The sequence below is a fragment of the Callorhinus ursinus genome, unplaced genomic scaffold, assembly GCF_003265705.2.
Source record: "Callorhinus ursinus isolate GAN/ISIS: 27379988/994484 unplaced genomic scaffold, GSC_fseal_2.0 scaffold44, whole genome shotgun sequence".
NCBI lineage: Eukaryota > Metazoa > Chordata > Mammalia > Carnivora > Otariidae > Callorhinus > Callorhinus ursinus.
Genome location: NW_027397106.1, coordinates 11,504,653 through 11,519,091, shown reverse-complemented (window position 1 = coordinate 11,519,091; position 14,439 = coordinate 11,504,653). Strand labels below are relative to the sequence as shown.

Sequence of the window (14,439 nt, the reverse complement as noted above, 5' to 3'; positions counted from 1 at the left end):
AACCTCACAAACATCATACTGAAAGAAAGAAGCCAAATACAAGAGTATATCCTGTATTTCCTGCATATTGTATAAAGTTTCAGAATAGGCATAACTCACCAGGGAAGTGGTTACTTTTAGGAGTGCGGAGCAGTGTCTGGGAGAGAGCACAGGAAGGCTTTTGCCATACTAGGGATGTTCAGTTTTTTGATCTGGTGGTAGTTATACAGTGTAATTACCTTGTGAAAATTAATCCAAGAGTCATTTATGACTTTACACTTTTTGTATGTATTTCTTACTTCAATAAAAACTTAGCTTTGGAAAAGGCAGATTATTGTTCTAAATAGAAAACTAGTTAATCCTTTAAAAAGTGAGCACTCACTATCATTAGGGCCTGGGATAGAGCAAGATAATGTTCTATTCTGTATATCTGGATTCTGTTCTCTAACAGAAAAGCAATTTTACTGCATTTCTCTTTTCTTATTGCTCCCATTTACTCACTATTATATTCAACTATTAACATTTTTTAAAAGATTTATTTATTATTTTTTAAAGATTTATTTATTTTAAAGAGAGCATAAGTGGGGAAGAGAGAATTTTTTTTTTTTAATTTTATTTATTTGGGAGAGTGAGAGAAAGTAAGAGAGAGAGAGAACACGAGCGGGGTGAGGGGCAGAGGGAGAAGCAGACTCAGCAGCCCGATGAAGGGCTCTATCCCGGGACCCTGGGATCATGACCTGAGCCAAAGGCAGACAGTCAACCGACTGAGCCACCCTGGTGCCCCTCAACTGTTAACATTTTATGAAAACTTTATCATGTATTTATCCATCTATCTGTCCTTTATCCATCTACTTAATCCATCTAATTTTTTGATGTATTTCAAAGTAAACTGGACAAGTGTGCTTTTCATTAACTACATAGGTATGCATATCATAAAAGTGCAGTGTTTTTTTTATAGCTTTTTCTAAATGTGAAAATTACACACATGAAATACAAAGTCTTAAGTGTTCATCTGCTGAATTTTGATTTTGTGTAGAGCTGCCCTAGGAGGTGTTTAAACTTCTTGGCTGACAGAATTGCAAGAACTTAACTTACTTTTTATTGTCATTATTTCCAGAGAGGAAAGAGGAGTTCTTGGCTGCATTCTGTAACAATGTCCTGATTTTCTGGGGCAGTTCCAGTTTCACATATTTGATCCATTATTCCCCAACGCCATTGAAATGCAAAACCATTTTCTTTGAAAATTCAGTGAGTGAATTAAATGAATAAGTGCTATTATAGAAATGCATGTCACAAAATATGAGGAAGCAGAGTTAGGGAACCTTAGGCTTTCGAAAGCAGAAGTCCACCAGTCTGTGTAGTAGATTTTTTTAGTTATGTGTGGTTTGTGTGGTACTTTTCTAATAAAAAGCATGTGATGCCAAAGGTAACATAAAATTGATAGAGCAAAGCAGAATGTGTGTTATGAATGTAGTGCCTACTATGTGCCAAGTGCTGTTCCAGGTGCTGGGAATAGAGCAGTGAATTAAGACCAAGGTTTCTGTGCCCATGAAGCTTGCATTCATACTAAGTTGATTATTTTAGGGAGTAATGGCATTAACTATTTACATGTGCTATCGTACTTAGTTACTTTGCTGATAGGTTAGTGAGTTTTAATAGTTTTTCATTTATTATAACAAAAGTTAAAGATATAAAAGTAGACAAAATAACAAAATAAACTTCCCAAAGTGGCAATTATCAACTCATGGTCCATCTTGTTTTGTCTGTGCCTCCCCCAGTTTCTTTTCTCTCAGATTATTTTGAAGTAAATCCAAGATACCCTATCTCTTTCTTTCTTTCTCTTTCTTTCTTTCTTTCTTTCTTTCTTTCTTTCTTTCTTTCTTTCCTTCTTTTTTTTCTTTTCCTTCTTTTCCTTTTCCTTCTTTTCTTTCTTTTCTTTCTTTTCTTTCTTTAAGATTTTATTTATTTGAAAGAGAGATAGAGAGCACAGATAGAGTGGCAGGCAGAGGGAGAGGGAGAAGTAGGCTTTCCGCTGAGCAGGGATCCCGATGCCAGGCTCTATCCCAGGACCCCAGGATCATGACCTGAGCCAAAGGCAGACGCTTAACCGAGTGAGCCACTCAGGCGCCCCCAAGATACCCTATTTCAAGTGCCAATAAGTATTTTAGTATATGTCTCTAAGTGATAAGGATGCTTAACAGGAGGAGCTTATATGTTAAAATTTCTCCTTTAAATAAAACGTTTTTCTGTTAGAATTTGTGCCAAGTATATTTTAATGGCACTGGAAAAGAAATGTTTTTAAAGAAGTGTGCTAATCCTCGTAATTTGCCCCCAGTTAGGAGTGAGACTAAACATTAGTGTGGAAAATTTGACATTTAAATATTGAATGAAACAAAATGGTGCTTTTACTTTCTGAAATGAAAGTATTTCTCTTAAGAGGTAGTTCTACTAAATTGGAATTTATAGCAAATTAAGAAATAATTGCTTAATTTTGTAACAGAACATCACCATCTTAGATTTAAAAATTGCAGAACTAATTTGGTATGTATCTTAACCTGATGAGATTTTCATTAGCATAAGCAAACTGAACAATCCTTATTTCAGAAGCTCAGTAGGCCTAATGGTAGTAATTGTTTCACCCCTGAGATAGTGACCTATGAGAAAGTGTAAATTTCATTGACCTATAACTTCTCAAAGTATTTAAATTTATATGCAAGTTGTTGCTTTCTATATTCTTCCGGAACAGATCAGTGATTAAGTAAAATAGGCTTAAATTTTTTTTTTAATGAGCTACATGTACTTTTTTATTTCGGTCTGACTGATCATAAAACATTAATACTAATTTTGGAGGAGCAGATCTGATAGAGTTCATGCATATTTTTGGAAATTCTAGTAACAGCCATGGAAAATTGATACATAGTGTAAATATGTAACAGTTGTATTAAGTTGGTAACAGTCTGATCTTAATGGGATACTGTACATATTTTTCATAATGAGCAGAAGCAATGAAAATTGATTTCATTGAGGTGAATTCAAATTTTATGTCCAAACTCAAGATCTGAAATATCTGCATTTTAAATAATAGAAATGTTTTGATTCTATTGAGTTCATTTTTAAGTTAATTAAAAATGATCCTGTTATCTTTAAAAATCTTTTAAGATATTCTTTAGAAGTCATAATTTTTATTTCTGGTTTGTATATAATGGTGCTATTGTTTTCCAAGGTATTTCTAAAATGGAGGCTCCAACCATATCAGTACCTGAAGCCTTGTGTCCTTCTGTTAGCATTTAGAAAGGAAAATTATGTTTATAGCTCAATGTAAATTTGTACGAGAATTCAGGTGTTTCCAATCAGGTCTGGCATTGTAGGTAATATAAAATACTGTTTGAACTTTTTATAAACAAAGCTTTTGAAAAAAATTCTGAAATCTTTCCCTCCTATCATGGATTTAATTGGAAAGAAAAATCCTTGAATGGTATACCTGGATAAGATAGGAACTTTCTGATAATATAGTCTTGCTTTATCACAGACTCCTATAATCATCTTCATTTCCTTAAATCTTTTCATATAACTAGGGAGTTTTCTTTAAAAATAGATACCTATAGGGGCGCCTGGGTGGCTCAGATGGTTAAGCGTCTGCCTCCAGCTCAGGTCATGATCTCAGGGTCCTGGGATCGAGTCCTACATCGGGCTCCTTCCTTAGCAAGGAGCCTGCTTCTCCCTCTGCCTGCCACTCCCCCTGCTTGTACTCTCCCTCCCTCTCTCTCTGGCAAATAAATAAATAAAATCTTTAAAAAAAAAAAGGGAATAGATGCCTATAGAGGTGAGATGGTATAAGGTACTTATATTTGAATATTTTCAAAACAAAGGAAATGTCTGTTTGAGCTTCATTGCTAGATACAGAACTGTCATTAGGAGTTTCTGTTGCTGATTAACAACTTTGGAATGATTGTTTTCATTTATTGTTTGGAAAAAACGATTTGTTAAATCTATGACCAAATGTGATTTGAGTTTTATTCTTTGAAAGTTTTGCCATATGCATTTTACAATCTTAAAATCACTTTGAACAAAGGAAAAGGTTGCTTTGTAAAGTAATCTCTATTTATAAAAATGTTTAGACATGCATGCTTACCCCACTATCCCTCCAAATAAATGTATACAAATAAACAAGGATATTGTAGGATGGAATTTTATGGTTTCTTGGAATTGGAGAAATAAGTGATTCTGATTTTATGAATAACAAAGAGATTTTGATTTAGAAAATGATATAAATTATAAAGTTGCTAATTTTGGTTTAATGTTGAATTTTTTTAGAGGCTCAGTGGTTGTTTAGGTTTAATTGAAATCTCTATTGAAAGACAGTTTTACAAGACAGAGTCAGTGGGTTCATTTCTCTATTATATTTTATGTCAACATAACAAAATATGTGTTATAATTTAATATCTCAAATACTGAAGAAAGAAACCACCTTATAGGAAAAAATTAGGTAGATCCTTTTAGCTCTCAAATAGATATAACTATTGATTTTATTTTTTTCTCAGCACATTAATAAATTTGCTACCCATTGGGAAATTTGAATAGGACACAGTAATTTAATAATTGAATAGTTGTAGTTATTAACGCTAAGAAGTAATTTAAGGAAATAGATACTTTGAGGAATTGTGTTTCACCTAGACTTGAAAAAGGTAATCCAAACAGCAAATATTTTTGAGCACTTAGTGTGTCCTACACATTGTACTAAATGCTTTACAGTGTTTTTCATTTAGTCTTCACAGCAACTCCTGAGGTAGGTATTAGTATTAATCTATTGTACAGATAATGAAACTGAGACATAAAGATGGTATAGTAATGCCCTGAATGTTGGGCTTTATTTTTTTATTTTGTCCAGTCAGTTAACTTAAATTGATCGTGTCTTATACTTTGATAGCATTCTCATTTCTTTCACGTATATTTCATCTGATATTGGTAGAAAGACATACCGTGAATGCTCAAGCCCAGGTTATTTACAAATACATGTTCTGTAGCTCTCTAGTTCTTACTGTTGATAATCATCTTTTTGTCCAGTTATTTTACAGCAGCTACTAACCCAAGAGAGGTATTCTCCTCTGTCCAATTTCCCAACCCCACAAAAAAATCCACTTAGTTGCTAAAACTTTAAAATATTAACAACATACTACTTGGAAAATCAGTTCAAATTTTTTATCAGGTTTTATTTTGCTTCCAGACCTGTGAAATCAAAGGCTCTCTTCTCTCCAGTGCTTCTGGAGAAATAGCAGAATGTTTCCTCTTGATGGTTCTAGCTCAGTATCACCTCCCTGTTTGCTGTTCCTTATGTGTGAAGATTTTGTATTTCTTCAAAACAGTATAGTTCAAACACAGTAGACTAAAGATGTGTGCTATCTTAAATGGTTTTGTTTCTAAAATTCTTAGGCAGTTCGGATTAGAGCTACTGTAACATTCTCTCTGTAGTTTATTTTTTATTAAAACAATAACATTCTATTTTTTCTTTTATTTATGATTGGTTTTTAGCATTGCAGCTTGTTATTTTAAATACCTGGCTTTCTTCATTGAACAGTTTTATTTCCTTTAATCCATGTGAAAACCTTGCTATTAGTTATATTCATGTTATTTCATTAATGCATTTTTGTTTGTTTATACATTTACTCTATTTGATTAAGGATAAGAACTCCTGTACTTTTTAAAAACCTTTCCAAAACCAAATAGAGAAATTAGTGATTTTTATATATTTCTTTTTGTCTGTTTTAGGATGGCTACCATAGAGTAGTTAATATTGTGCCAAAGAAACCATCACTGCTAGACAGACCTGGTGAAGGAAGCTACAGTAGATATTACAGTCATGTTGATTACCAAGAATATGACGAGGGCCGCAGTTTTTCTCATGATCGAAGAAGTGGTCCACCTCACAGAGGAGTATGTAAATTTCCCCCGTGTACTAATTGTTATTTTTTATAAGTTTAAAAATCATGTAATTTTTGAAATTTATGTGACTGGCCATGAAGGCAGTTGAATAAACACTTCCTGCTTGATGCTCTATTGAGTTGCCTGCTAGAGCTGTCAAATGGGAACTGGTAGTGGAGAATCTTGGGACAAAGTGGGTAAGCCACTCTGGGTAGCTCTATCTAAGTGACATTAATTCCAACTAGCCTGTGTTTTTATCCCCGAAATTGGCAAGAATTTGCAGAAGCAGATAAAGATAATCTACATTGCCTTGGTACTCAGTAAGTGATGAGCAGCAGGTGGTTACCATCTCTTATTGGATGTATCCACTTATAATTACTTTGATTATTTTCATCGTGATGAGATGCTGTGGGTGAGGTTGGGTTACAGTTGAGCTTCAGTCTCATTTTTGTTATACTTATTAAAGTTTACTTAGTAACTCAAAGTAGAAAGCTCTCAAAACACTGCCTGTCCTATATAAAATAGACACTTTTTAAATGTTAGCTTCTATTATTACCATTATTGTTGCTGTTGTATTTTGTTTTTCTTGATCATCTTTAATAATCTAGAAGTATGTATTTAATGTTGGCAATAATCTGTCATTGAACTTGATTACAACTATTCCTTGATGCAATTCCTTTGACTTAGCTTGTGTGTTTATATCACTCCTCTGCTAGACTGTTTACTTATATTTTCTCCTTTCCCCTTCTCTACTATATAATATTGCAATTAACGGTACATATTCAAACATTGTTTATATTAAAATTTGACCTCACATGGGCTGTTGGAATTACTTTCCATACTTTACCCTCAAAGAAATGGAGGTAAGGTGATTTACCCAGGGTTGGGTGTGTATGGAAGTCCAGTTCTCTTACTACTGCATCATGGTGATCCTTGACAATTCTAAAGTAGTAATGAGACTATTCAGTGTTTTCTTGTCATTTTAAAGTTTGGGGTGCATAGCTTCCTTCTCATAGAATGGATTTTTGTTTTGTTCAATTTTTAAATATCTTGCTCTTCCTTTAGGGGGAGGAATTTGGTGTTGAAAAGTAAACATTGTACATTATCACTATTGGCAGAAATACTGGATTTTGCCTTCGGAGCTATTATTCCAGGTAGTTTGAGGAACAAAAAAAATTGGCCTTTACATAAAGTTGTTATCCCTCTTAGGAAAACCAAAGGTGGCCATTTAATGTGGATAGGGAATTTTGGATTCATTGGATCAATTTGTATTTGAATCCTCATGAATATGATTTTTCCCCTAAAACCTTGTAGCATCAACATTAGTTTTTTGTTACAAGTTGTGTTTATTCATACTTTATACAACATTTTCTCTTTATATTCACTTCAAACAAAATAAGTCCCTTTGATATCCTTAGGACTCTTGTGACACTAATTTATCTTGAGTTCAGTTATATAAAGAAAACTACTTATTTGATCTAATATCTTATAGCTGTTGAGTTTTTTCCTTTTGTTTGTTTATATTTATTGTTGGGGAGGAAAATGATGAATACATTACTCTTATGTTAGAGTATATGATGCTAAAGAGGAAGATGAAGACAGTATTTATTTTACCTGAATTAGTATTTCTGATTGTGAATAATTAACATTGTTGTATTGTTAATTCTTGTTTTATATTCTATATATAATTTTAAAGCAATTGGGCATGAATTACTATGTTTTTTTTATGTACCTTTTCAAATGTATCTGTTTTAGAGGACAAAATATGCTTTTTTTCATTAATTTTAAACTTAGTGTCACATCTTGCTCTAATAGCTTATCGGTAGGTGATAGCTTCTTATTATATTGTTTCCAATTATAGGTTTAAATGAGAATCAAGATGAGAAAAGAAAACTTGAACAAGAAAAGTGGGAAAGTAAATTTTTTTTTTTTAAAGATTTTATTTATTTATTTGACAGAGAGACACAGCAAGAGAGGGAATACAGGCAGGGGGAGTGGCAGAGGGAGAAGCAGGCTTCCCGCTGAGCAGGGAGCCTGATGCGGGGGCTCCATCCCAGGACCCTGGGATCATGACCTGAGCTGAAGGCAGACGCCTAACGACTGAGCCAACCAGGCACCCCAGGGAAAGTAAATTCTTCATTGGGCTTGAATTTGAAAATTGGTGATAGAACTTGACAGAACGAAAATAAAATGAAAAGTCGAGAAATGTGTGCTTGATTAAACTTAAATTGGGCCTTTGTTCTTCTAATGGTCCTTAGCTGTTGTGATGTTCGCATGTTTTTGGCAATGAGGCTGTTAGGGCCTACCAAAGAAATAGCTTCAGCATTTTCATAGAGCTAAATCGTACCACAGGTTCTCGGTCTACTAAATTACTTGTTGAAATGGATGACTTGCTATATCTTTTTTCCCCCTTTTTTATGCCTTTGAAGCTCAGAGAAATTTAGAAAGGTGTTTTTGTCCTCATATAATTTTGGTCTTAGAGATGTTTCCAGTAGTACTGATATATCCTACTCGACCAAAATAATGTAAACAAGTATCTAAATAACTTTTTTATTTTACAGGATGAATCTGGCTATAGGTGGACAAGAGATGATCATTCTGCAAGTCGACAGCCTGAGTACAGGTAAAATGATGAACATAGTACCATAACTACTTTGATACTTGATTCACTGAGATGTCTGCTGTTGAAATCTAATCTCAAGGCTCGTAGATGAAATATTTATTAGGAATTTATAATTTTGAGAGCAACAAACATTTTTATGACTAATATAACAGCACTAATAGCATTCTGTATCTTTTGGCATTTTGAAAACTGATAATAAAAAAATATTGTTTGGTATATTCTCATCAAATTAATTATTAAATTATTCCTAACGTGTAATGTGGATTATAAGGTATCTGCTTAATTAGAAGGTTAAGGCTTTTTTTCCCCTTCAGAATATTTGAGTCATTACAGAGTGTTCCTTATTAACATATTTTGGAAGAACTTCAGTCATTGTTAGCCTTGGTTGCTTACAGAGGCATCTGATAGAATAGTTAGGGGGAAAAAAAGATAGACATATTTAATCGTTTGTTTTATTTTTATTTTTTAGGTTATTTATTAGAGCGAACAAGCGCGGGGGAGGGTTTGAGGGAGAAGGAGAGGGAGAAGCAGACTCCCCGCTGAGCAGGGAGCCCGATGCTAGGCTTGATCTCAGAACCTTGGGATCATGATCTGAACCATCCAGGCACCCCTCAAGTTTGTTTGTTTGTTTGTTTGTTTGTTTTAATGACTTTATAAAGGAAATAGTAGAAGTTATAAAAGGAGCTTTTTAAAGATCTCCTGTGGAGGCGCCTGGGTGGCTCAGTCGGTTAAGCTTCTGACTCTTGATTTTGGCTCAGGTCATGATCTCAGGGTTGTGATATTGAGCCTCACGGAGAATCAGGCTCTGTGCTCAGCGGGGAGTCTGCTTGGGATTCTTTCTTTTTCCCTCTTCCTCTACCACTCCCACTCCCCCTCCTCCTCTAAAGAAAATATTTCTTACAACTCTCAGAGAATAACCTATATACAAGGGAAAGTAGTCAACTGCTACAACTCTCTCGGTGCCAGAAGTAGACAACAGGATTCAGTGGATCAGAGCAAGGCAGCTGATTCCGCACAGCACCTCAGTCATCAGGGACGTCAGTGTGGTAGTCCCGGTTCCCTGCCCCCAAGTCCCATAGGGTGATGTGATGGGCAGAGATGGTGGCTGGGCATACAGTAGGATGCACTGCAGCTGAAGAACACAGGGTCAAGAGCTTGCTACTTTTTTGTAGTAAGCAGGAAGCAAGCAGGCCAGTCCTTCTTTCATTAAGAGTGAGCAGTCACACAGTAGTTATGCTGTGGTCACCTTGACCTATTTAATTGTCTGTATGACCAGCTACAGAAACTGTTCAATGTCAGTGGTTGGCAAGGTCTTACAATTTGGAATACACAGCAGGGATGTGCAGGGATGCACTCATGGAGGACTGCCTTCCCAAAAGAAGTAATAGAGAAAAGAGATGCTGAAAAATACTTTTTTTTTTCAAGATTTTATTTATTTATTTGACACAGAGAGAGTGAGAAAGAGAGCATAAGCAGGGGGTAGTGGCAGGCAGGCAGAGGGAGAGGGAGAAGCAGGCTCTCTGCTGAGCAAGGAGCCTGATGCAGGACTTGATCCCAGGACCCTGGGATCATGACCTGAGCCAAAGGCAGCCGTTTAACCAACTGAGCCACCCAGGCACCCCTGAAAAATACTTTAATAAAATTTAATTACTGTGTTAAACATAACACAGTAAGTTTTAGACAGCTAGGAATAGAAGAGAATTTCCTTTATCTGATAAATGGGTCTTTGCTATACTAAATGGCAGAGTTAGAAGCATTTACTTTAAAATCAGAACAAAGCAAAGATGCCTGTTATCACTGCTTCTATTCATCCTGGTAATGGAGGTCTCAGCCTCTACAGTAAGACAAGAAAAATAAAGTAGTAAGGGATAGAATGAAAGAAAGCTATTTACAGATGATAAATTATGTAGAAAATCCAAGAGAGTCTATAGACTTATTTGAACTGTTTAGTTCTAATAAAAATAAAAAGTTTTTTTAATAAAAAAATAAAAGTTTAGTATAATGAAATCAGCTGTTAGCATAAGTTAGAAAATTAATTTAAAAATATTTTCTATAGCATAAAAACTAAAGGAGTAATGGGAATAAATCTAAAGTGTGTGAGACTTATGTAGATGGAATTGCAAGTCATTTTTTTTTAAAGATTTATTTATTTACTTGAAAGAGAGAGAATGAGAGAGAGAGAGCACATGAGAGGGGGGAGGGTCAGAGGGAGAAGCAGACGCCCTGCTGAGCAGGGAGCCCGATGTGGGACTCGATCCCAGGACTCCAGGATCATGACCTGAGCCGAAGGCAGTCGCTTAACCAACTGAGCCATCCATGCACCCTTGCAAGTCATTTCTAAGGGACATTTAAAAAGACCTGAGTAAAAGGAGCAACATATATGTGATATCCTTGGCTGGGAAGAGACAGTATCATGAAGATGTCAATTCTCACATTCACGTGTTCATTCAGTTTGGTTCCAGTCTAAATTCTAGGATTTTTCTCTATGGAAGTTGGCAAGCTGTTCCTAAAATTACGATGAAGGAGTAAAGGGCCAAATGGCAAAAGTAGCCTTGAAAAAGATGGGAAGACTCAATATACTCTCTATCAAAACTTACCAAACTATAGTAATGTAAATGGTGAAAAAGGTAGGGAGTCTAGAAACAAACCTAGATATACCCAGGAGTTTGGGATATAGTAACAGTGGCACTACAAATCAAATGGGGGAAAGAACGAACTTCTCAGTAAAGTGTTGGAATAAATGGCTATCTATTTGAGAAAAAAAGTGACCTGGTGTATCAAAATATCTGGTATAATAAAGACCTAAATATGAAAAGCATAAATGTAAGAAAACTCTTGATTAGATCAGCCAGTGGTTTATATTCACTCCAAAGGAACAGTTCTCAGGTTGATTTTAATTTATTTCAATTTTTAAAATAATAGTTTGTTTCTATCTTTGTTCTCCCTTCCTATCTTTTTTTAGCACTTTATTATTTTCCTGTGTGTGTATATAATTTTACATAAATGAAATAAAATCACATGGGACTCCCTGTTTCCCACATTCATGTTAACAGCTGGGTGTATATTCTGCTATATTTTTCTCTATATTCATAAACATTTGGGGTATTTGTTGTTAATGAGATATTGTACTGTAAATTGCTTTTCTCATTCAGTGGCTTGTGGAAATCCCTCCCAGTTATTTGGTTTAACTTTTACTTGAATCTTTTTAATGGCTAAGTTACATTCCATCATGTGGATATACCAAATAATTTAGCTGTTCACCTATTGATGAATATCCACTTTGTTTCCAGTACAAAACGGTGTTGTAATAAGTCTGAGTATATGATGTCATTATGAAACAGTACTTTAGTTTCTATGGGATAGATTGCCAAAAGTGGAATTTATGGGTCACAGGACAGTTTAATAGATATTTTCAGTTTGTCTTCTAAAAGGCTTGTAACACTTACATTTCAATTTTTGAAAAAAATCTAACATTTTAATTTGGATATTTTGTTTATTTTTCTTTCCATCTTATTTGAGTATAAGTAGAGTTTTGAAATTTCTTTTAAGAATTGCTATAACTGTATCCCATAGATTCTTATAGATAGCAACTTTTTATTTTTTAAGTAGGCTCCATGCCCAGTGTGGAGCCCACCGTGGGGCTCAAACTCATGACCCTGAGGTCAAGAGTCAGACATTGAACTGACTGAGCCACCCAGGCGCCCCTGATAGATGACAATTTTATACTGATTCCAACACAGTGTATTTTAGTTACTCTGTGATCACAGAGCGGTGTCTGTACTCGTACTCTGCTTGGTTTTTTTGGTGTAGAGTTCATTCTGTATGGTATATTCACTCATTTGATAAATATTTATTGGGTGACTGGTACATGTCCGTTATTCTTCTAGCATCTGGGGATAAAAAGGTTCTGCTCTCATTAGCCTACATTTTAGTATGAATTGTACATCATAAACATAAAAAACAAAACATTTTTTATGAAGAAAAATGAAATGGTAGTGGTGTAGAAGGGGCTTCTTCCACATTGTCTATACCTACACTTGATGTCTGGGTGTCCTCATGACATTTCGGGTATTCGGTTATCACAGAAGCTAATGCTTTTCCAGGCTAGCCTCTTTCTGGCTGTAGTTTGTTCCCTATTACGTGATCTCACTGAAGACTTTGTGAATAGAAAATAACTGTTTTAGGGGGGAAAAAGTCATCGCATTGTAACCCATGCAGAGAATACTTGTATATATTGGTAAGCGAATAAGGTTCTGAGTATTTAGGAAAACCATGCCAACTAGTGTTTTTGTTTTTATTGGAGTGTACATGATAACTCTTTATATTGTGGAAAGAAAACATTAGACTATTTAAAACATTTTATTTGATAGTTTTTAAATTTATAGAAAAGTGGTGAGAATAATATAAAAAACTAGAGACCCCAGTAATGTCTCCCACAATGCCCCGATAATGTGTTTTATGGCAAAAAGATCTGCTCTGAATTCGTAGATCATATTTTTATAGACTTCCTTAATCTGGAACAGTTCTTCAGTCCATTCCTTGATTTTTGTGGCTCGCTGTTTTAGGCAAGATGAACACAGGGCAAACATTTTGTAGACTTTCTCAATTTAGGTTTGTCTGATGTTCATGATTAGATTTCAGTTATGCATTTGTGCCAGTACAATCCCTGAAGTGATGCTGTATTCTTTTTATTGCATCCTATTAGCTTGCACGTGTTGTTGATTTGTTCCCTTATTGGTGCTGTTGACTTTTATCGCTTGACTAAGATGGGGTCTGCAAAATTTCTTCTCTGTGAAGTTGACCTCTTCCTTTGCCTGACATTAGTGTTTTGTTGGGGAGATGCTTTGAAACTGTGCAAGTATGCCATTCTTCATCCCATTTTCATCCACTAGTTCTAGTATTCATTGGTGTTTCTTGCCTGAATTATCAATATAATTGTTTGTAATGGTGATTTTGTAATTAGACTGTTCTTTCTGTATTTATTATGCATAGTGTTACCTGTTATCCATTGTGAGAAAGAGCTTTCTCTTCTCTCCACCTTCCCCTTTAAGAAAAAACAAACAAAACTTTGTTTATATCAGTATGGACTCATGGATTCCTATTTCCAATGTGTTAAAATCTGTTGCTATCATTATTAGGATGCTGAAATTTGGTCAGTGAGAATCCCTTCAAGTTAGCTTCTGTGTTTTTTCAAAAACTACTTTGTTGTAGAGGCATATGTATAACATAAAATATGCCATTGTAACCATTTTTAAGTGCACAATTCATTAGCATTAATTACGTTCACAGTGTGGGGTAAGATGGTTACACTAACAAACACTATTTTCAAAACTTTTTTTCATCATCCCAAACAAAAACTATACCTGTTAAGCAATCATTCCTCATGCCTCCTTACTCCCACCACCATTCTACTTTTTATCTTTAAGAATTTGCCTGTTCTTGGTATTCATATAACTGGAATCATACAATACTGTCCTTTTATGTTTGGCTTCTTTCACTTAGCATGATGTTTTCAACATCATGGTGTAACAGAACATCATTCCTTTTAATGGTGAATAATATTCCATTTTATATATTTACCACATTTTATTCATTTATCTTCTCTCAGATATTTGGGTTGTGTCTACCTTTTGGCTATCATGAAGAATGCTGCAGTGAACATTGACAAATAAGTATCTCTTTTGAGTCCCTGTTTTCAATTCTTTTGGGTGCATACCTAGGAGTAGAATTGCTGGGTCATATGGTAATTCTATGTTTAGCTTTTTGAGGAACTGCCAAACTGTTTTCTGTAGTGGCTGTACCATTTTGCATTCTCACCAGTGTACAAGATTCCCAGTTTCTTCACCTACTCACCACCACTTGTTATATTCCTTTTATTATTGTGTGTGTATGTGTATGTGGGGGTGTTCTGTTAAGTG

The 14,439-nt window shown here is 34.9% G+C and overlaps 1 protein-coding gene across 8 annotated transcripts in view; it reads left to right on the top strand.

Annotated features, from left to right (window-relative positions):
- The window catches only part of PPHLN1 (periphilin 1), a 142,333-nt gene that overhangs the window by 22,149 nt on the left and 105,745 nt on the right, over positions 1-14,439 (top strand). For 4 of the 8 annotated variants that reach the window (XM_025883277.1, XM_025883282.2, XM_073882114.1 and 1 more), the window contains 2 exons: positions 5,746-5,910; positions 8,460-8,521. In XM_025883277.1, coding sequence (XP_025739062.1) covers positions 5,746-5,910; positions 8,460-8,521 — 227 coding nt within the window. The remainder of the gene's footprint in view (positions 1-5,745; positions 5,911-8,459; positions 8,522-14,439) is intronic. The other 4 variants (XM_025883279.1, XM_025883280.2, XM_073882116.1 and 1 more) reach the window with 1 other exon arrangement.